This window comes from Sander vitreus, chromosome 6, assembly GCF_031162955.1.
Source record: "Sander vitreus isolate 19-12246 chromosome 6, sanVit1, whole genome shotgun sequence".
Classification (NCBI taxonomy): Eukaryota; Metazoa; Chordata; class Actinopteri; order Perciformes; family Percidae; genus Sander; species Sander vitreus.
In genome coordinates, this window is record NC_135860.1 from 17,034,137 (window position 1) to 17,055,406 (window position 21,270).

The window sequence follows — 21,270 nt, forward strand, 5'->3', positions numbered from 1 at the left end:
AAGAAGAAACTGTGTGAAGAATGATACAACACAGGAACTATATATTGCACTTAATTTGTAAGCTATAATAACTGTTGTCAGTTGAAACTATTGGAACACAAATTGTGATAATTGGTGCGTTCCGAAATGAGTCCTTAAACCTCAAACTGATAATAGTTATATGTATCTCTATCCCAATATGCTTATAGGCCTGACAGTACTATTCAATATTACACTTTCAACATTATTCAGTGTTAAGGACAGCACTTATAACAGTTTCATCAGTATACAAGTGTGTTTGCATCATACAAATTGAATAACCCCATATAACCACTGAATACCAATACGTATATCTTGTAATCCACCGCTGCATTTTGATAACTGTTTTTGCATCCACAATGAGGGTCTTGTCACTTGTCAATTACCACGGACCATTACACATGAGTGTGTCATAGCTTAGTTTCTCTCAGAATAGGCTTTGGTCAGTGAGCCTCCCACCAGTTCAATGTTAATGTCCCATTGGGTCCAGTCAGTCAGTCTCTGGATTACCCCCTCACCTCATTTTCTCACCCTCATCTCCTCTTGTGTGCTGTCCAGCTGGCTCTGACCTCTGACCCTTCCACCCTCACTCCTGACCTCTGAGGACATTCCCACGCCACACCCTTTTGTGTACATCTCTCCATGGACACCCAGTGGTCACTCCCTCTGCATTTTTAGAGATTATGGTGAAAAATATAGTTCACTTTCACTTGGATCAGTGTAATGCAACCTAATTTGGCCTAATCCCAATTCAAGTGTGTGATGCTACACAACTGAAACGTATATATTCATTAAGAGTGTGCAAAAAAATCTTATATAGGATATAAAATATATTCTTCAATGTACATGTCTGTTTATCATTATTAACTTTACTAAATAAACTACATAATATATTTACTCAATCAAAAGCTTAAATGCAGCAACTAAATGTTGCTGTCGGAGGGTCCAAACATTTAACTAAAAGCTTTCTTTAACTTTGGTCACGTTTCATTACGGGTACTTATTCTGAAATTTCTAAAGTTTACATTTTAGAAATGAGTGCCAATATTAGTTTTTAAATTATAATTAGTTAAAAAAGAAATGCTCACTTGTATCCTTCCCTCTCTCCTTTTCTTTTCTGAGCGTGCACCCCTCCATCGGTCCCTCCCTTATTTTCCTTCTGTCACTTTCACAGTTAATTGTAGAAAAAGAGATTTTCTCTATTGAGGCCTGGTCTCTTAGGTAACCGCACTCCTGCATGAAATGAGATGGATAGAGGGGAAGAGATAGAGAGGGGGACATGGACAGGCAAACTGAACAAGCAGCGGTTGAGGACGGATGCAGAGTAGAGTGAACTTTTAATATTTGAAAAAAGTTAGAAAGAATAAGAGTTTAATATTTTATACTCATAGGGATAATGCTTAATAGCTGCTTCTCTGGGACTATATCACTGTATCATTGGTGGTGCATAATGTAAGTATCAAAATAGTTTACTTTTTCACTTGTTAGTACAAGTTAATTTACTAACTTAAGGGAATTGTTAGATGAATAATATGTACATTTAAAAAAAAAAAAACATTTAGTGGGACAAACCTTTGGAACATGTGTAATCTTTTTTTTTAACAGCTACTTTTAGATCACATTTTCGAGTGTGTAGCCTGCAGCTTTCTTTTGACAGTTCATGAATTATTTTAAATATGTTAGTACATTTTATGATAGATATTTCCGCACGTTTTAATTCATCCTCTATGATATTTTATCAAATCATCCATCCGCTGCAGGATTCACTCCTGGGGCTAAGAGATGCTATTGCTGTTCATCCCAAGTTTGACAGGGAGTCTGGTGTTGATTGTCCAAACGCAATTCTTGTGTTACTTCTCCATATCCAGGAGTTGTGGATGGACATCTTGCCCCTGATTCTCATTTTCTCCCTCGTACTTAATCAAGATGGGAAATCATGTTGTCATGTGGTTGTGTGCAAAGAAGGGACTGCATTTCAGTTGTTGCAAAAAAGGTTGACTTTGCATGGCCCATACTGGATTTTAAACTACTTGTTGAAGTTCACTGATAAAGGAGATTTTTTACATGTGAAAATGTTTTTAACACATTTGACTTTTGAATCTCATTGAAATTTAGGCTTCTTAATTTGAAAATCAATTATCTTAATTCACAGACCCTGGCCTTTTTAATTCCCTGAGTTCTCTCCTGTAGGTGGAGGCTGCATCTATGGACTGACATAATTCAATTTTCTGTAAAGTTCTGAAAAAAAAGCTGAAATTGTTTCATTTGTATATATATAATATGTATTATCTCTAAGAAACAAGTAAAGTAAACATGTGGATCAGTTGCTTATCTAGTTTACAGGACATATACATTTAAAAAAAAATACAATTTATCTCACTATGTGGGGAGAATCAGACTATTAATGGGTGAAGAGATGATGTAGCAACGGTCTACATGGCTTGTGGTTGGTGAAGTGAAATGGAGGCTGACAGAGATGTTTCTTCCATGTGCCAAATGTGTCTTTGGATTGCACAGGGCCATGACATACCCATTTTAGTATGTGTATAACTTATGTGTATATGTTAGCTTGATTAGATTTGCCAATATTTTTCAGTTCTTTGAAGCTAGCAAATCTTTTTCATGAATACCATAAAAAAGTTAAACAATTACACAAACTGTATTTACAATTAGAGAAGGTCCCAGCAAACTGGACAATCAAAGAGCTTTAAGGAATCATTGCCTTGATCTAGAGCCCTTAGCTGGGATAACAGTTTTGGTGCTTAAATCCTTCCAAACACCTTGACATGGATGTTTGAGGGTGTTTACATTTACACAAGCTATGAGTATAAAGTAAAAATTTCTGATGCATCCACATGTAGTTAAAAAAAAAGAAAGTAAAACTGTATATTGTCTGTCCAATCAGTGTTTTTAATGTTGCATTGGATAGTGTATCCTGATTATGTAATTTATCATCCTGGTTATTGTATCTTACATCAAGCTTTATGTAGAAAAAAATAAAGTTTCTGACCTTGTCTCTGAATATATTTCTTCTTAACTGATTCAAAACCTGATATTAGTGTGTGTGTGTGTGTGTGTGTGTGTGTGTGTGTGTGTGTGCATGTGTGTGTGTGTGTGTGTGTGTGTGTGTGTGTGTGTGTGTGCGTGTGTGTGTGTGTGTGTGTGTCATAAATCTTAAACAATTCCATTTTACCTGATCAGAACACAGTTTGGCAGCTTTGTAAATTCCACTAAGCGTATGTTCACTGATGAAAACACACATGAAAATGATAGGAAAGTTACAAGTAAACTGCACAGGGACATTTATTATGTTAAATAAGAATCTTTAAAATGCTGTAGTTAGGGAGTGTACAGATATACTTGAACTCTACTTTGCAAATCATTCCTGAACCAGTAAACAGTGCTCACTCCATCCCAAACTGAAAGAGCTCAAACTTGATTTCTTGTAAATCACATGATTTCGGGAGAATTTGGCTGACTTGCAGTGACCAATGAGGGAATGGATACACATTGTGAAACAAAAACAAACACTTTCCATGATGCAAGCCAAGCAGTTATAAAACTGAATTTTATAAAAATCAAACATGTTGTAGTCTGAAATGTATCTGTCAGTTCACTATGATCTTATCTGTATTTTTGGCCTCATGTTTTAGATACATCTGTTTAAATCTCATACTTTCTATGTAGAAATGTACACACTTTTGAACTAAAGAGTGTGTTACACATATGTACACATCAGTATACATGTTCTATCTGAGTATGAGGATTTTTTCAGTCTATGTATTACCTACAGGCACAATACATGAGACATCTCCCTGAGGAATGATACTTCTTTTTAAGTTATCTTAGAAGAAAGAAAAAACTGAGGGAGGGCATTTCTGGATCCAACGATTGGGAAATACAGGGGTGGATGAATAACAAAACCAGAGTTAATCAAAAGCCTGTGTCAGAGCAGGCAAAGAAATAGAAGCTGCACAATGGGGTGCTACATCTTTTCAATACTGTTCCTGATCTTGACTGTGGAATCAGCTTCTTCAACGGACAATGGGTAAATGTAGACATAGCTGCATGAATCTATATTATGTAATAATGTAATTTAATGACAACCCTTTTGTTTAACAATACTGTAAGGATTATTATGTAATTTTATTATAATGTAAGACAAAATATGCAGCATTGCAGATGTTTCTCTAAAGGCATAGAAGTCCACGAATGCAAAATATAGCAATGAAAGCTACAGCAAGTGCTTTTTTCACCTTTGTGTGTAGATTCTTCATCTCAGCCCCCAGAGTGTTTCATGTGGGTGTTAATGAGAAAGTGTTTGTCCAGATGGGAAAGTCTCATCTTAATAATCCTGTTACTCTCTACCTGCGGCATGAGATTTCCCAAACTGTTGTGTCTGCGAGGAAAACTACTCAGTGTACTGTGGAAGGGGAGATCAAAATAGTTGAGCTCATGGTATGAGAAATGTTGACATTCACACAGAAATCTAAAGATTTAGACAGGACTGAGATGTCAGTAATCCAAACTTTTTTTCCCCCCACATTTACAGATAGACAGGAACCTGATGTCAACTGTGACTTCAAATTATAAACGTCCCACCCTTGCGCTGATGGCAGAGAGCCCCTCTTTCAGTGGAAAGAAGATAACACATGTTCTGGTATCACAACACAGGGGCTATATCTTCATTCAGACTGATCAGCCAATCTACAACCCAACACAGAAAGGTAAAAGGAGAAACAACAAATGTGAAGAAATGTGTGGAAATATGCTCCACTATAGTCTATGTTTTTGAAGCAATTTGTTGATTATCTCTTTTCTAGTGAGGTACAGAATATTCACTCTTGACCACACATTCAGGCCTCATGAGGAAGTGATCCACATATCAGTAATTGTGAGTGATTGATATATATATATATATATATACACATATATTTAGGAATACAGAGGACTTTGAAATATTTGCATACATAATTGTCATGATTAATGCTTTTATCATTTTATAATAGAATGCTGCTGGAAACAGAGTAATGAAATCCCTTAGGACTGCAAAGGGAGGAATACTCCAAGACTCATTTTCCATACCTGATGTCTCAAAGTATGTTAAAACAGATTTACAATAAACTGCATCTAACATAACAGCACAATAAACTTTGACATACCTTAATAACACATGTATGTTTTGTTTACAAAGAATGGGCACATGGAAGGTCACAGCACACTATGAAGACGATAACGCAAACGCTGCTTTCCGAGAGTTCAAAGTCCAACAATTCGGTAAATTCAGTATTTTACTTTTTTCTTTTTTATTTGCAGATATTTTGTCATTCTCAAAAACATTTTTTTTGTTACACTCTCTAGTTTTACCAAGTTTTGAGGTGAACATCCAAATGAAGCCGAGCTATATTTTGTCGAATGCTGAACAGCTTGACTTCACCATCTTAGCAAAGTAAGTTTTGATTGATTTCTCATTAATTTCCTTTAATGCCAGGTTTTCCTTTAAAACCTCCATTAATCATTTTTAGCAATCAAGTTTGGCCTAGATAACTCAAAAACAAGTAGGAAAAACAGCAGAATCATTGCCTTGTGAAATTGCTAACATTGCAGCCAAGGTTACGGCTAATAGTTAACTAGCATTAGCCTACCTATTTTATCTTGTATGGAGATAAAATTAGGTTTTGGCTAACAATGCCTGAAAAAAAACAATACCAAACATTTCACCTTGCCTTTCAGGGCATCTGTAGGTGTAGTCTCCTGAAACTCCCTCTTTAACTTAAGATACCCGCTAACACTACATACACACTCAACGACTGGCTTACCATAACACCCCCAAATAAGCTAAAAGTGGCTAAAGAGCTCTGTAGAGCTGCATATTTGGGTAAATACAGTATGTGTCATTAAGTGACTCCTTTCAAATATAATATTTAACAATACAAGTTAATGTTATAATATTTAGGCTGCTTGTCCCTAGCATTACATTTTCAGACTTTCCTAACATTAACAGTCACATTTTTTTTTACAATAATTTTCTCTAGGTATTCACATGGGGAGAAAGTTAAAGGAGCTTACCACTGCCAATTTGGCTTTGTAGAAAAAGGTCCAACCCCTGATCAAAAAATGAAGCCTGCCTTTATCAGAGGACTGGAGTTGACTGGTTCGGTGAGAAAAAATATAAAGATAATCAACATATTGCATCTCTTAAGTGTTTGAACATCAATAATGTATGGCATTTCTTGCAGGTCGAGAATGGAGCTGCAACAGCTTCTCTTCAGATAGCAGACTTACATGAACACCTCCAAAAACAGCAGAACAAAACCCTCTCTGAATTACAGCAAAGTGGAGCGCAACTCTATTTGAGAGTATTTGTCACCAACATACAAAGTAAAGGACACTATGTCACACCATATACCAATGTTAAAGGCAGAAACCATTATGGTGCAAAGAGAGAATATCTATTTATAAATTGCAGGAACGTCTGTCTGTCTGTCTATGTGGGTGTTATGCGCATATCTCTCGAACCGTTAGTCCGATGGATTTCAAACGTTTGTCATTGTTTGGATTAGAAATGCAAAAGATATTGTTAAATATATATCGGTAAAAGAAGCACACATTGGCTTTTGCCGCTCTAGCCGCTGGCCACACTGACTGAGCACTGAGTCGTGACTCACTCGGATCTATCACCCGACTCTTTATAATTAACTCATGAGTTGCTCATACTACACGAGACACCGTCTCTCACTCTCTCTCTGCACACACACACACACACACACACACACACACACACACACCACAAACAGTCCGGTTCTGGTGATGATTAACGCAGATATGTGCTGTTTAGCGCTCATAACGGGCAAGGTGGGTAGCAATACTACAGGCCAAGCAATCGGCCCGTTCCAAACAGGCACATTTTCAACGGGCACTGCACTAGTATTGTATAATGTGTAAAATATTTGCTGTTTTATAGACAGCGGCATGTGCTGTGCATATTAAGTATGACGTTTACTCATGTTTGGTGTTAAATGGCCAAACAGCTAGTTACTGTTTCCTGTTATGCAACTCCAGGGTACTGCGATGACTCTGAATGTTGTGAAATGGTATTTAATAAGAGATGTAAATACAGCAGTTAGACTCGCAACCTCTTGTAAACTTCAAGGGTCTTATGATCATAGAGTAGGCAAATAGAATTATCAGGTTAAATTACAATCCTGTATTTTATGGAATATATGCGAAAACTACAGCAAAACCATTAAATATACATCAATGAAATTGCTATACGAATATGTTAGGATAACTAACAGATCAAAAATCCCTGACAGTACCCATATTTATTTATATTCTGAGAATAACAATAACAACAATTCTATTACTGCTTCTACAACTCTACTACTACTACTAGAAGAATAATTTATCTCAAAATTGAAAGTTAATTGAAAATAAATCTGTTGAGATGTGCCATCTCGTATTTGAGAGATGTTTTAGTATTGTGATTTTCATGCATCTGATATCTGCATTGTATTGCCCAGGTGGGGAAATACAAGAGGCAGACGTTTACCTTCCTATCATCTCTCACAAATACACCTTGGATCTCTCTCGGACGCGCTCATATTTTCTTCCTGGATATCCGCTCGATGTGGTGGTATGCATGAAACAAACAAATGGGTACACAGCTATGTACATGACTGTGATGATTTTGTATGTAAAATATTTAGTTTGTATTATAGGTTGCTGTGCGTCTCCCAGATGGCTCGCCAGCAGCTGGTGTGCCAGTAAAGATTGATTTATCACCATTTTCAGAGGAATCTTGGCAAGGCACCACTGACCAGGAGGGGGCAGTGAATCCTGTCTTTAATATTGTCAATGGGGCTCCGATTACTGTTAAAGTTAGTATTCCTAAACAATTAACAATTTAACGGTGTTATCAAATTAATAAATCAGTTCACCTTAACTGTTTACACGCTGACTTCATTAGGTGTTGGCAGATGGCATTCGGAAGAGCAAAGTAATTCAACCTGCTTCATCTCCGAGAGGCAGCTACCTGTACATCAGTTTGACCAATAAGATGTATTCTGTGGGCGAGTCACTAACTGTGAATTACAACACCATCAATGGGCCAACAAGTGGATTTATATACTACATGGTGAGGCATATCTGAATGAATGCAACATGATTTGTTTTGACAAAGAGAAGCAACAGTTTTTATAACCTTTATAACTTGACTATGTTGCAGGTCTTAAGCCGTGGGATCATAATACAAAAGGGTTCTCTCGGATTTGGTACTTCAGTTAGGCACAACCTGCAGATAACCCCTGATATGGTGCCATCGTTCCGTCTGATTGGCTACTACTACAACCAGTACGGTGACATCATTGCTGACTCGGTGTGGGTAGATGTCAGGGACGAATGTGAGATAAAGGTCAAGGTGAGTAAACAGAACAGATAAGAGTGCAGCCTGAGCAGAGTGATCCCACAGTGACAGAAGGCAAACACAACTATACTTGTGTCGGCTTAATTCTGTAGTAGGACTTTTTTTTTTTAAATAAATGAGGCAGGGAGGGGGCTGGTAGATAAAATAATGTAGACTTAATGAAATCGACTTTAGCTTTAAATGAACTAATTCACAGTTGCAATCACTGCTGTGGTGGGTGTTATTATGTCGCATGCCAATTATCATTCTTTATCAACACAAAATATACAATTCTGTTTAGCCTAGTTTCAACTACTGAACACAGCCAATGTGTTTACATACATGTAAACAAATTGGCTGTGTACATATTTACATGATTTTTTTAATGTATTATTTGAATTGACTTTGACCTTGGACAATGTCATTATAAAATCTAGGTGGAACAAAAAGGACCGTTTGTACCTGGAAAACAGTCTACGCTAGAGTTTGATTTACATGGTCAGAAAGCCAGAGTGGCTTTGCTGGCTGTGGATAAAGCCATCTACGCTCTCAATGCCGATAATAAACTCACAGCAAAACAGGTAACACTTTCACACGCTCCTTGTAAACTGACTCTCTTACAACACACAGAGGCTATTTTATTCAACATATATATGTTATATATATATATATATATATATATATATATATATATATATATATATATATTAATACAGTAAATCCAACTCTTTCCATTTTTCAGGTGTTTTCCTCTATGCAGTCATATGACCTTGGTTGCTCATACAGTGGAGGAGCTGACCCTGCATCTGTACTAACAGAGGCTGGCCTGTCTTTTGTATCTCAGTCCCAGTCAATATGGAAAAAAAGTATGGCAATAATACATTTTTAAATGTTTAAATGTTAAATAAGAACAGGACAAATTGATTGTTACAAATTACAAAAATATTTTATTGTGGTAGCTGGCCATGCCGATGATTTTGGTTTTATCTAAAACAAGATAAAAAACAATTCGATGCTACCACAGGAGTTAGGAGATCTATTTTGTTGGCTCCCATGTGTGTGACATAGAAAAAGGCAGAGATTATAACCACTAAAGCAGAAATTGTTTTCATAATACCAACAACCATCCAAAATCAAGCAACTAACAAATTACTTATGCCGAGGTTTAATGCTGTTATATTACTTTTTTATTAGGTTTTGGCTGTAATGTACAATCTGTACGACAGAGACGCTCAGTGGACCTTCAACAAGAAATGATGACTTTAAGTAAGACACCATTCTGGCATTACAACTCTGATCTGAGATCATGTTAAATACTTCTGGTAAGAATATGCTATGAAAATGTTTGCTTTTCTTTTTATTTTATTGTCACTTTAGAATCTAACTTTTCCGATGAAAAGTTACAAGACTGTTGTGTTCAGGGGTTTTCTCTCATCCCTATGAGACGAACATGTCTTGAAAGAGCGAAGAGAGTCTCTCTGGTGGAAGCAAATCCTGTTTGTGCCGACGCCTTTTTAAAATGCTGCCTTGAAGGAGAGTATCTGAGACAAAAAAAGATACAAGAGGATGCCCGGAAAGGACTTGGCAGGAGTGAGATTAAATTGTCATATAACACTTTACAAACTTACTTAGATGGAATTTAATGACTGTTGCATGATTATCACAGTTTAATCACAAACGTTTCATTTTCTCATTTTTAGCTGTAAGCACAGAGGACATTGAAGAGTTCTTCTTGGACACTGCCCGTCAGCACATTCGACGATTTTTCCCCCCAAGCTTTGCATTCACAGAATTTGATGTACAAGGTAAAGGAAGGTAAGAGGTGGCAATATTATATGCAATTTATGTAGAATATTTTTTCCAGTGAAATACAGTGTCTAGTTGCAGCCATTAAAACATCTGCTACCCCATAGTTAGGGCCAGAGTACTGACTAGCGGTCGGCGAAGGCCCTATTGAAATTGATGTTTATTATTATTCTCTTAAATTAATCACTTTTTAAGGGGCTTTAGGTGCTCGACAACTCAACATATTTGTCCATGCATCAGAAGTTGTTAAAAACTCGAATTTACATTGTCCAATCCAATCTTCTTTAGCCATCCCCCCCTTTCATAACTCATGAACCATTTGTCGTAGACACTTATGGACAAAGGAAGTAGTATAAAATTTGCAAAATATAATTTCCAATGCCACCCAGTCCACGCAGGAAATAAAGTTGAACTCGACCAGCGTCCCTCCAGGACCCCTTGCGTGCGGGAAGGTGCGAGCGCCCGTTCATCTCTGCTTGCAGCTTTAATGTTGTTTATATCTTTGCATGTGTTAATGTTGCTTGTGATGTCAATGTGAGAATTTCAGCATTTTCAATTGTTCAGTGTAAGTTAATCTTAATAAATGCATTACTTTAATTCTACAGTAAACTAGAGGTAGAAAAAGCGTTTGTCAGATGCATATTAGTAAGACCACACTCTTTATTTTATCTTAATTGAAACCCCTTAGGTATGTTTTGACTCTACCTGATTCCATCACCACGTGGGAGGTTCAGGTCGTCACTTTATCTGCAGCCACTGGTAATAACAGCTTCCCACTTTACAAATACATGTTGGATATCTGACTGAGGAGCTTCTCATGAATAACTGCAATTTGCTACTAACACTATGTTTCATTCAGGTTTCTGTGTAGTTAAACCGTCTGAGGTCAGAGCATTTAAGAGGGCATTTGTGTCTCTGAGACTGCCTTACTCAGTGAAGAAATATGAGCAACTATCCATTTCGCCTGTTATCTACAACTATGGCGATGTCGAACTACAGGTAGATATCACCTAAGAACAACAACTATACAAGTTGAAATTCAATTCTTAATGATAATTTTCTGTGTGGACATCTGCATTTTTATAGGTGGCAGTTCATATGGAACAAACTGAAGGACTTTGTTCCCCCGGCTCAGCCACCACTGTAGCGTTTGTTAACATTACTGTGAAGCCAGAGTCTTCCCAGTTTGTTTCCTTCTCTGCTGTCCCCATGGTTACCGGCTCAATACCCATCAAAATACGTCTCTTTGATATGGAGAATGAGATGGGAATCGATGCAGTTGAAAAGACTTTGAATGTGTTGGTGAGTGACAAAGACCTTATTTGATCTCTCTGCTAAACAATCATTTTATAATAGCCGTATACCTGACTAAATAAATATGGAAACATATATGACATATTGGAAGTCATATTGGATTAAAACCTCTATACAATGACTTCCCTTTGTTGACCCTCTATATGTGGCATATCAGTATTTTCTCATAACCTCTGGACATTTTAACTTTAATTTCAAAAACATTACTGCTTGACAGCTATTTATCCTTATACTAATGGCTCGTTGGAAAATAAATGTGGTTAATGTGAATTAATTGATTACGAGGATGCATTAAAATATTAATTAATGAGAATATTTATGTGCTATTAATGTAAACTGAAATGTGTTTTCCACTTGCATATTTTCATGTGTTAGGCAAGGGACACACAATAATTAGCTCTCTTCTTTGTTGTAGACAGAAGGACTAGAAAAAAGAGTAGAACACACCCTAGTGCTGAAATTCGATGGTGAGTTGTTTCTGTAATTCTTAATGACAATTATTAACTTTATACTTCAATGTATTTACATTTTTTTTTATCAATTTACTTATTTCTATCTTGGTAGGAAGGACCACTAAGAATATGATTATTGACGGATCTTTACCAGATGACACAGTCCCCGACTCCAGCTCAAATATTTTCATTTCAGTGGAAGGTATGTACTGTTAGACATAGACATACAATTCACAGACCTTTGTGAGTGACAGAGTCTTACCCTTTCAATGTTCTTATCTGACAGGGGATGGATTTGGCAGTTCACATGCAAAGAACCTTCTTTCTCCAGAAAAGGTTGCTAGCCTGATTGTATTGCCTCAGGGATGTTTAGAACAGACAACAGTACGACTGGCCCCTACAGTTTCAGCCCTCCGCTACCTTGACCTAAGTGAGCAATGGTTTGACCTGCCTGCTGGTACCAGAGATGATACTCTTGATAAAATCAAACAAGGTAGGAACATATTAAGCAGTTAATTGCATAATGTCTCTATCATGTATGTACTATTTATATTTTCTGTGACAAACGTATGCCATTATTATGAGTTTATTTTAATTGCTCCTCTTACCCATTAGCCAGGCCTAACAATTGTGTTGTTAGCCCATCAGTTTTTGTCACACTGGTCCACAACTACTGGCCAAATTGCCATGGAATTTGCTATGGATATCCATAGACTCCAGAGAAAGAATTGTATTGCATTCTAATGTCTTGGACAACCCTCTGCACCTTTCCACTAGCACCACCACCATGTCAAAATTCCCACTTGTATGCAATAAATATCCAAAATAAGATTTTAGATATTATTTCCCTGTTTGCACAAAAAATTATTTGTGTACACAAGATACATATAATATAATAAAGTTAAGAAAATAGTATAGTATATAGTAAAGTATATTCCAAAAATGGAAACATTTAAATTAGGATTTCAAAGCAAACCTGTTAAAAGTGAAAAATAAAGCCCTGATCAGACAGAGCGTGTTTTGGCAGCATGAGATGGTTTTTTGTAATTGTTCTCAAGAGTGAAGCGTTTTGGTTGCTGCTTTTGCATTGCTGACTGCCTCACTTTTTTGCCCTGAACGCCTCCAGTTGAAAAAACTTTAACTCAGAGTGAAGAAAAAGACGCAACTGGTCTGATCGGGGCGTCTTCAACAAAAATGGCTGTGCAGTGCGCATCGTGTTTTGCAATCTTCAAACGCGATCTGTCTGATCGTGGCCTAAGGCATGGAAGCGTTGAAGCAATGTACTTGAGAAAAAAAATTGGTCTTTAAAGTTTTTACTGGAATCAGTTATGAAGCTGTGAAAACTATGAGATTCCATAAGCAGGAGTTAGACCAAAGGTATGGTAAAAATGGTAGCTAATGCAGTAAAAAGGAAACTGGATTCACAAAAGTACAGACGAGCTGTCAAATGAATTACATTTCACTTCATGTCAGGAAGTAATACAGTATCACCAGTGAAGGATAAACATTAAGTTAAGTTCACAAGGGTAAAAGTAAAAAGTCAAAGAGTGGAAACCTCAGAGACGCTCATAAATGCAAAAGCAGTGAGCAAAACGCTTCACTCTCATTGAAATCAATTACAAAAAGCTGCCCCAGGCTGCTAGAACTCACTGTATGATCGGGGCCTTAGCATGCTACACAACGGTCACAGTTCTTTGCAATGGCACACATAAAAATGGCCGCCACTCTGACCACCATGCTATATTGATTTGAATGGGAATGTCCATTCTACTCTCATTTTATTTATATGGTTGCACCCTCTACAGGTCACTAACAAGGCTATACATGTTTGTTTTTAACAAAATTAACACTTTTTTGTCAGGTTATGTGAGGATTTTAGATTTCAAGAATGAAGTCGATGGATCGTATAGACCATGGCGTACAGCGCCATCTAGTAATTGGTGAGTAATTGTTTTCTGCTGCCTCGTTAATTTTTGATTTACTTCCAATATCTCACAAATCAGCTTTTTCCATCCACTCTTCTCCCTTACTTTTCTTCTCCTCAGGGTGACTGCCCTTATAGTGAAAGTGCTATCGTTGGTGGCACAGCGTCAGACAATGACTTTTAAAAAGAAGGAGTGGAAGGCTTGGGTTGTACCAGAAGAAGAAATACGGCACTCAGTCAGATACTTGCTCTCAGTACAAAACAGTGATGGGTCATTCAGTGACCCACATCAAGTGCTACGCAGAAGAGTGCTGGTAACTTCTATTTCATACATGTTGGAACATGCATATAATTATGTGAACAATATTAGATGTAGCAACAAACTCAGTAGCAGTGATTTAAATGTATTATTGTCTATGTGTGTTTAATGTAGAAAGGCAAAGACCAAGAAGCATCCATGACGGCTTTCGTAACTCTTGCACTGTACCGGTCCCTTCAATTCCTGGACACCGAATTAAAAAATAATGTGGTGAGATAATAGAAAGACTTACTGTCCTCGGTTTTAGCCACAATATTGGTGTTGCTTCTGGGGTAGCAATGTTGGTCAGTTATCCACTTGGTCCCGACTGAAATAACTTTGAAAACTATTGAATATATTGTCATGCAATTGGACATTCATTATGCCCAGAAGATTTATTCCGATGACTTTGGTGATCTGCTGACGTTTCCTCTAGTGCCATCAGCAGGTCAAAGTTTAAACCTGTCTAGTAAAATATCTCAACATCAACTAAAGCAATTGCAACTAGATTTTGTGGACATTATTGGGTCACAGACTATGTATTCTAATGATTTTGGATACCTGACTCTTCCTTTAGCACCAACATTAAGTTAACATTTACCTGCTAAACATTTGCATGTTAGCATTGTAAGCATGTTAGCATCATATAGTGGCTGTTGACTCTTAGCCTTATTACTGTTTGTTTTATATTTATTGCACTTTAATACACTGTAGTCAATGCATAATTTGCAAAGAAGATAAGATAAAAAATGACTCCCTTGATGCTACTTTCTACCAGGAAGCAAGAATTTCAAGATCAACATCATATCTCCTGTCACACCTTGAGGAGCTTCAGCATCCCTACACTGTTGCCATCACAGCTTACTGCCTCACAGTTTGTTTGCCAAAGGGAACAGATCATTCATCAGTCTGGACAAAACTTAAAGCGCTGGCTACTGAAGGCAAGTCCAATCAAAGCTTATAGGTGTGGGTGATATGGATAGATTACATGTATGTATCTATCATATTAAGTTATCAATATATATATATATATATATATATATATATATATATATATATATATATATATATATATACACAGGATAAGTTTCCATAAAGCAGACCTTCTTATTTATTTTCAGCAATGCCTAATAAACCCTAAGATATTGAAGTGATCGTTTTTATGGTGTATACAGTATGTGGTAGACATTTGTCAGTAGACCAAAAGTGTGTATCACAATGTGCTATTGTTTTATTTTTACTTTACTTTCTATTTTTAATTATCAGGGGAGAATGGCTGTTATCTGTGGACTGTTGATGCCAGCCCACAGAATCAAGCTAATGCAGATGCTATGACAGTAGAGACTACAGCCTATGCCCTCCTAGCTATAGTGGAACTTGGGGAAACAGAGTGGGCAGACAAAACAGCCTGCTGGTTATTCACCCAAGAAAACTATGCTGGAGGCTTCAAATCAACACAGGTGATTAAAAAGCTACATTGAGAATTGTTTGAAGTGAAGAATCCCTGTCTTTGGACATAGTCCCTGTATCCCTCTGGTCCCACATCATACAGTATAGTACAGATTAACCATCAGAGCAGAGATGTTAAACATGTTATTGTTTTATTACCGTGCCCAGGATACCGTTGTGGCATTGGAAGCCCTTGCTGAGTATGAGCTAAAGAGGGCAGTCAGTCCCGAAGCAAATCTAATAGCAGAGTTCACAGTCCAAGGAAAGACAGACATTGTAAAGCTTGCACTGACAAATAAGGAGAAGGTGGAAACAGATCTTAAGGTATTGTAGAGCATTGTCAGCATTACACTTAAATTCACACATAAATATTTAACCTCATTCTTAGATGACTTGGCATTTTTTGCATCTTTTGTAACAGAAATTTTCAGGGAACAACATTGATGTGCAACTGACAGGAGAAGGCAATAGCAAGCTCAAAGTAAGTTTGATTAATGTCTGTTAATATCCAGAAAGAGATCCACATTTTACAGTAAATAAATCTTTTCCCCAGATTGTAAAATCTTACTATCTACTGGACCCCAAGGATGATTGTGACAAGGTGTCTATCAGCGTCACAGTGGAGGGGAAAGTGAAGTACACTGGTGAGCTTTTGTCACTGATAACAAATAACAATCACATTTATTGCTGATAAAAGCTACACAGTTACATGTATTCTCCCTAGCTAAGGTCATAGAAAATTATGAATACTATGATGACTACGGTAACAACGAGGAGGTGGCGGAGAAGGAGGTGCGAGTGCCACGATCAGCGATTGAGTGGTTTGATGCTCGCACCCGGAACAGGAGAGCTCTTGATAACAACTTAAATTCAGACAAGGCTGTCACCTACACAATCTGTGTCGGGTTAGTTGAATGAGATTCAAATCACATTTGATCTTAATAAGTATTCATGAGACAATGAGCTTTGAGTGAAAAAGTCACAAGTCCTATGATTCTCATTGTTTTCCTGTGTGTAGTCATAGCCTGGGCAGCAATCTCACAGGAATGTCCATTGCTGACATTACTCTTCTAAGTGGATTTGAGGCTGAAACTAAGGACCTGGACAGGGTTAGTAGCTCTCTCTTCGTCCTCTTCATCATGGTCATCTTCAGCACAAAGTAGGAGGCTATTTCTGGCGCATCAGGTCATGTCCTCTATTTTCAATAGACATGCTGAGGTGATTGAGCTTAGATGGACATTAAGTCAGGTTCAATCGGTGGAAAAGATGAGCTACTGTGTCAAAGAATATTTGGTTCTTTGATATAATGTCAAAAGTACAAGCCTGTGTACATAAAAATGTGAGAAGTTAACTACAAATTGTTACCTTGGAAACAGCAAAGACTCTTTTTCGCCAGAATTTGGGGAATATTGCATAATTTGAATATAAAAATTTTACCTTTTAATAGTGAACTTATTTTTGGGGAAATACATATTAAAAGCAATAATAAAGTTACACACAAAGTTTCGCTAGCTAGCTGTTACCATGTGGGATGTAGCTTGATTGAGCATGCTCATTAAGGAGTTTTAATTACCCAATTCCCATTTATTCTTTATTGTAAAACATTTCTTATAAAATTATATAGAAGAAATGAAATGAATTATTTTATAAATTATAAAGTTAACTTTAAACCCTTAGTTTGACTTTGCACACAGCCCACATGCTAGCTAACTCACATGGTATGTATTTGACAAATTAAAGAACGTTGCCTGTCCGTGAACAAAGAGCTTAGTCTTCAGAGGGTGATATATATAGGCGATTGATTAATTAATGTATTTAATTTATATTAGAAGGGTTTACAATTATGTCTGCTTATATAGCAAAATGTTTGTTTCTATAACCCCTATATTTCCATTTTATTCCTGTTATTTCCCATTAATTCCTGGTAATTCCCATAGAGAGTTTCTGTCTTAAATATTTCCAGAATTTTGCGGCACATAACCCCCTGTAAAACGCCAATCTGCTGTTTTTACACTTTTTGTGTACAGATTAAATATAGCCTACAATACACATGTTATTTAGTCATCTTACAGATTTTGTTACCTTTGGACTTTATTCTATTCTAAAATAAGGTAGCCTTCATATTTATAACATCAAGAAAGGAATGGAAATATAGTAGCAAAAGTTTCAATTCTTGTCTCCTCGCAGCTAAAAGAGCTACCTGAACGATACATTTCCCATTATGAGGTCTCCTATGGAAGAGTGCTGCTCTACTTTAATGAGGTGAGGCTCAAATATTTTTACATTTACAAAAATGTTACATGTCCAGTACTTACTGAATTTATTCTCTCAATCTAGCTCTTTGAATCAGAGGAATGTATTAGTTTCGATGCCAAACAGAACATACCAATTGGCCTTCTGCAGCCTGCTCCAGCTGTGTTCTATGATTACTATGAACCAAGTAAGCTTTTTATTTGATATTTCTTTTTGTTACGATAGAGGGGACATATTTAATTGACCAAGAATTCATTAACTATTTGTGCTTTTCTTGCAGAGAGAAAGTGTACTGTATTCTACTCAGCACCCCAAAGGAGCAAGATGGTCTCCACACTGTGTTCAGAGGATGTGTGCCAATGTGCAGAAAGTAGGCCATTACTCTAAGACCCATACTGACAAACACCCATGAATAAATTAAGGTTTACACTTCAGGTTTGTGTTAAAATTGCATTATGATCATCTTTTTTTTTAGGACCCTGTCATAAAATACAAAATACATTCCAAGGAGGGATCAGGCGAGGAGGAAAAGAAAATCCCCGTTTACAACATGCTTGTTTCTTCCCTATAGTAGATTATGGTCAGTACTACATACAATACATTATGGTGTAAAGTATCTAATAAGTTGACTATAAACAATCCATTCTTTCATATAGTGACAATATACCGAAACTATGCAGTAGAACGGTTCAGATGAATAGTTGTTAAATGGTTTGTTTTTTTATTTCAGCATACATTGGCGAAGTCCTCAATGTTTCCATGAAGAGTAACTTTGAGCTGTACGAAATCAATGTAAACGAGGTCCTCAGATCACGTAAGTAAACTGTGACCACAAGCCCTAGCAGATGCTGTAACACTGACCTTTACATGCTTATGGTTAAAAGACCTATCATAAATGATAATCACTTATTATCTGTCTACCAGATGGAGATATCTTTCTGAATGAGAATTCTGTTCGAGTGTTTGCGAAGAGGCGTCAGTGTAAGGGACATCTAGACCTGGGAAGACAGTATCTCATCATGGGCAAAGATGGCTCCACAACCAACTCAAATGGAATGTAAGTATAATCAATATTATTAACGGAAGTATAATTTTACAATCATTGATTTACATTCTGTTCACTCCCTCTTTTGGTAGGATGCAGTATCTGTTGGATTCAAACACCTGGGTTGAAAGAAAGCCTTCGGAGAAAGAATGTAAAAAATCTGCACATATCACTGCCTGCAAAGCATTTAATATGTTTACAGATGAGTACAAGCTAGATGGCTGCACGCAGTAAAACAGACACATCTGTTTTATTTTAAGTTTAGTCTAGTGTAACTCAGTTACTTTTGTCAGTTACAGTAGCTCTTTTTTACTGTTTATAATCAGAGCCATGACAGCATGGTATAAGAACATCCATATGTACTGAGACATTGCTTTTCAGACAGGATGTGGATGATTGACTCCTCCACAGTTTTATTTTAAAGTTTACTACTCACAATGTAACCATTAATCATTTATGTCCAATAAAACTACCAGTGTTTAAATAAAAATCTATACAAATGCCTTTGTATGTGTATAATTGTTTGGAGCATTAACTAGATGCATACATGTTAAGATAATTATTTGAAATAGAACTCAACACGGCAACAGAATTTTTGTTGTTGTTGCTCTTTTATGTCTTTCCAAATAGTGTGATTCAGTTTGGAGTACTGGTGGTTTGATTTAGCTTTTCTGCTGAATATATTTTTTTTCCTTTCTTTTTTTTTTTTTTCCTTTTACTGGCAGTAAAGGATCTGAGAGGGGTCTCTGTACTCAACACAACCCCTCTCAAAGTTACCCCCCTTCTTACTTAACATCTGCAAGGTAAGGACGAAGGGAGAGGGGGCGTGGTTTGGGGTTAGCACAGTGAATACACATAAAGTGACATAACAGTCTGCTGCACATAAGAGTGGTTCGTTTACTCCCGGTGGAGTTACACAGGGATTTGGATCAATCATCACCTCATAAGGATAATAGCTCTTTATTAGCTCTAGAGAGCTAACAGACCTCGTCTTAAGTGTGCTACACTTAGAGACATGCTGCAGAAAATACTCAGTGCAATTATGTAATACATGTTGAGTTGTGGGTGATGCAGAGAGAGGTAATGGGAGAAAACGAGGGCTAGTTGGAGGGAGCCGTGCAGCAGGAGAAGGAGGGAGGCATGGGTGGAGAGGCCAGGAACAAGCAAGGGCTTATGTGCTTATATTATTCTAATCTCTAAGGCCAGGTCTAATGTAAGCAACGCGGGAGTACTGACCATCACTTCAATCACAGCCAGATCAATGCCTGCACTGTTTCAGCCGTTGCCTTTAGACATTTCATTACATTTAAATCAATAAAGGGTAAATAACTACGCAGACTTCAGCATCACACATGTTCATCTTGGGATTACTTCAGTGCACCAGTAGCCAACAGCAATAGCACAATTGGTCTTCTTTGTACTGTAGCCTTCTCAAGGTAATCAATGGCTTGTCATGACTAAGCAGTGTAGACCTGTGCTTGTAATTATTAGAATCGCAATCAATCAATAGTAGTAGTTATTCCTCAATAAAATACAAATATTCTCTCAACAAAGACAGCCAGTCGTGAGTGAATGATAGATTTACAAATTTGTTGTACATTTTTGATTTGTGACTTGCCACAAGAGATTTGCCATGAATACACTTATTCCACGAGTACACGCTCACCTACTGTGACACACCAACTATGCTTGAGCTTAAACTGTGAAATTGGCTGGGGAATTGTGAAATGTACTCATACCGACCAGGTGTATTTTTTTAGGTGTGCAAGTAGCCTTGGTTGTTGAAGGGGCTTCAGCCATTTTTCTAAAGGCCATCACAGGGTCAGCGGTTTGAGGGTGGTCTATGGTGTGGAAAGGACTAGAGTGAAGGCAGAGCTGTTCCTGTAGGCTGCCAGCAGATGGAGGCAATGATGGAGTGGGACCACCCACTCAGGTGTCCACACTACACTGACAATTACTCTGTTTTTCATCTTAATATCAAGGTGTATGACAAGATTATGTGTAAATAGGCTTTTTCACATTTTGACATGTCACAGTTGGGAAAAAATAGATGTACATGATACAATTTATGATGGCTGATTTCTATTAAGCTGCTTCCGTTTCAGGGTCCTGGTGTTGTGCTGCTGGCACACTGTGAATCTGTCATGACTTAATGGGACACGGAGAAAAGCACAGAGCCATCGTTAATGTTATTAGCAACACGCAAAATGTCTGCTGGGAAAAAGGCCTAGTGGTCCCAAATTGAAAGTTATAAACAGATAAAAAGTGCATGTCACAATAAAGGTGTGTCTGTGGTGTACATGAAAG

General features: G+C 37.2%; 1 protein-coding gene across 2 annotated transcripts; it reads left to right on the top strand.

Annotated features, from left to right (window-relative positions):
• Positions 1 to 3,932: 3,932 nt before the first annotated feature.
• Positions 3,933 to 19,467, top strand: c4b (complement C4B (Chido/Rodgers blood group)). Of its 2 annotated transcripts, XM_078253160.1 has the most exons (41): positions 3,940 to 4,066; positions 4,287 to 4,476; positions 4,571 to 4,745; positions 4,842 to 4,912; positions 5,028 to 5,116; positions 5,213 to 5,295; positions 5,380 to 5,467; positions 6,054 to 6,177; positions 6,258 to 6,399; positions 7,542 to 7,654; positions 7,740 to 7,898; positions 7,988 to 8,155; positions 8,246 to 8,437; positions 8,860 to 9,003; positions 9,165 to 9,288; positions 9,617 to 9,688; positions 9,800 to 10,012; positions 10,123 to 10,237; positions 10,917 to 10,987; positions 11,088 to 11,227; positions 11,315 to 11,530; positions 11,958 to 12,009; positions 12,107 to 12,196; positions 12,281 to 12,487; positions 13,856 to 13,934; positions 14,040 to 14,232; positions 14,352 to 14,447; positions 14,995 to 15,157; positions 15,483 to 15,676; positions 15,834 to 15,989; positions 16,087 to 16,146; positions 16,219 to 16,309; positions 16,390 to 16,570; positions 16,684 to 16,774; positions 17,853 to 17,927; positions 18,003 to 18,105; positions 18,199 to 18,288; positions 18,394 to 18,498; positions 18,649 to 18,732; positions 18,843 to 18,975; positions 19,056 to 19,467. In XM_078253160.1, the coding sequence occupies exons 1-41, from the start codon at positions 3,996 to 3,998 to the stop codon at positions 19,195 to 19,197; spliced, it is 5,145 nt and encodes a 1,714-aa protein (XP_078109286.1). In that variant the 5' UTR covers positions 3,940 to 3,995; the 3' UTR covers positions 19,198 to 19,467. The 2 variants fall into 2 exon arrangements, 1 of the variants encoding a protein (XP_078109286.1); XR_013502133.1 differs by lacking the exons at positions 16,390 to 16,570; positions 16,684 to 16,774; positions 18,199 to 18,288; ... (2 more) ...; positions 18,843 to 18,975; positions 19,056 to 19,467 and having other exon boundaries at positions 3,933 to 4,066; positions 18,003 to 18,091.
• The last annotated feature ends 1,803 nt before the right edge of the window (positions 19,468 to 21,270 follow it).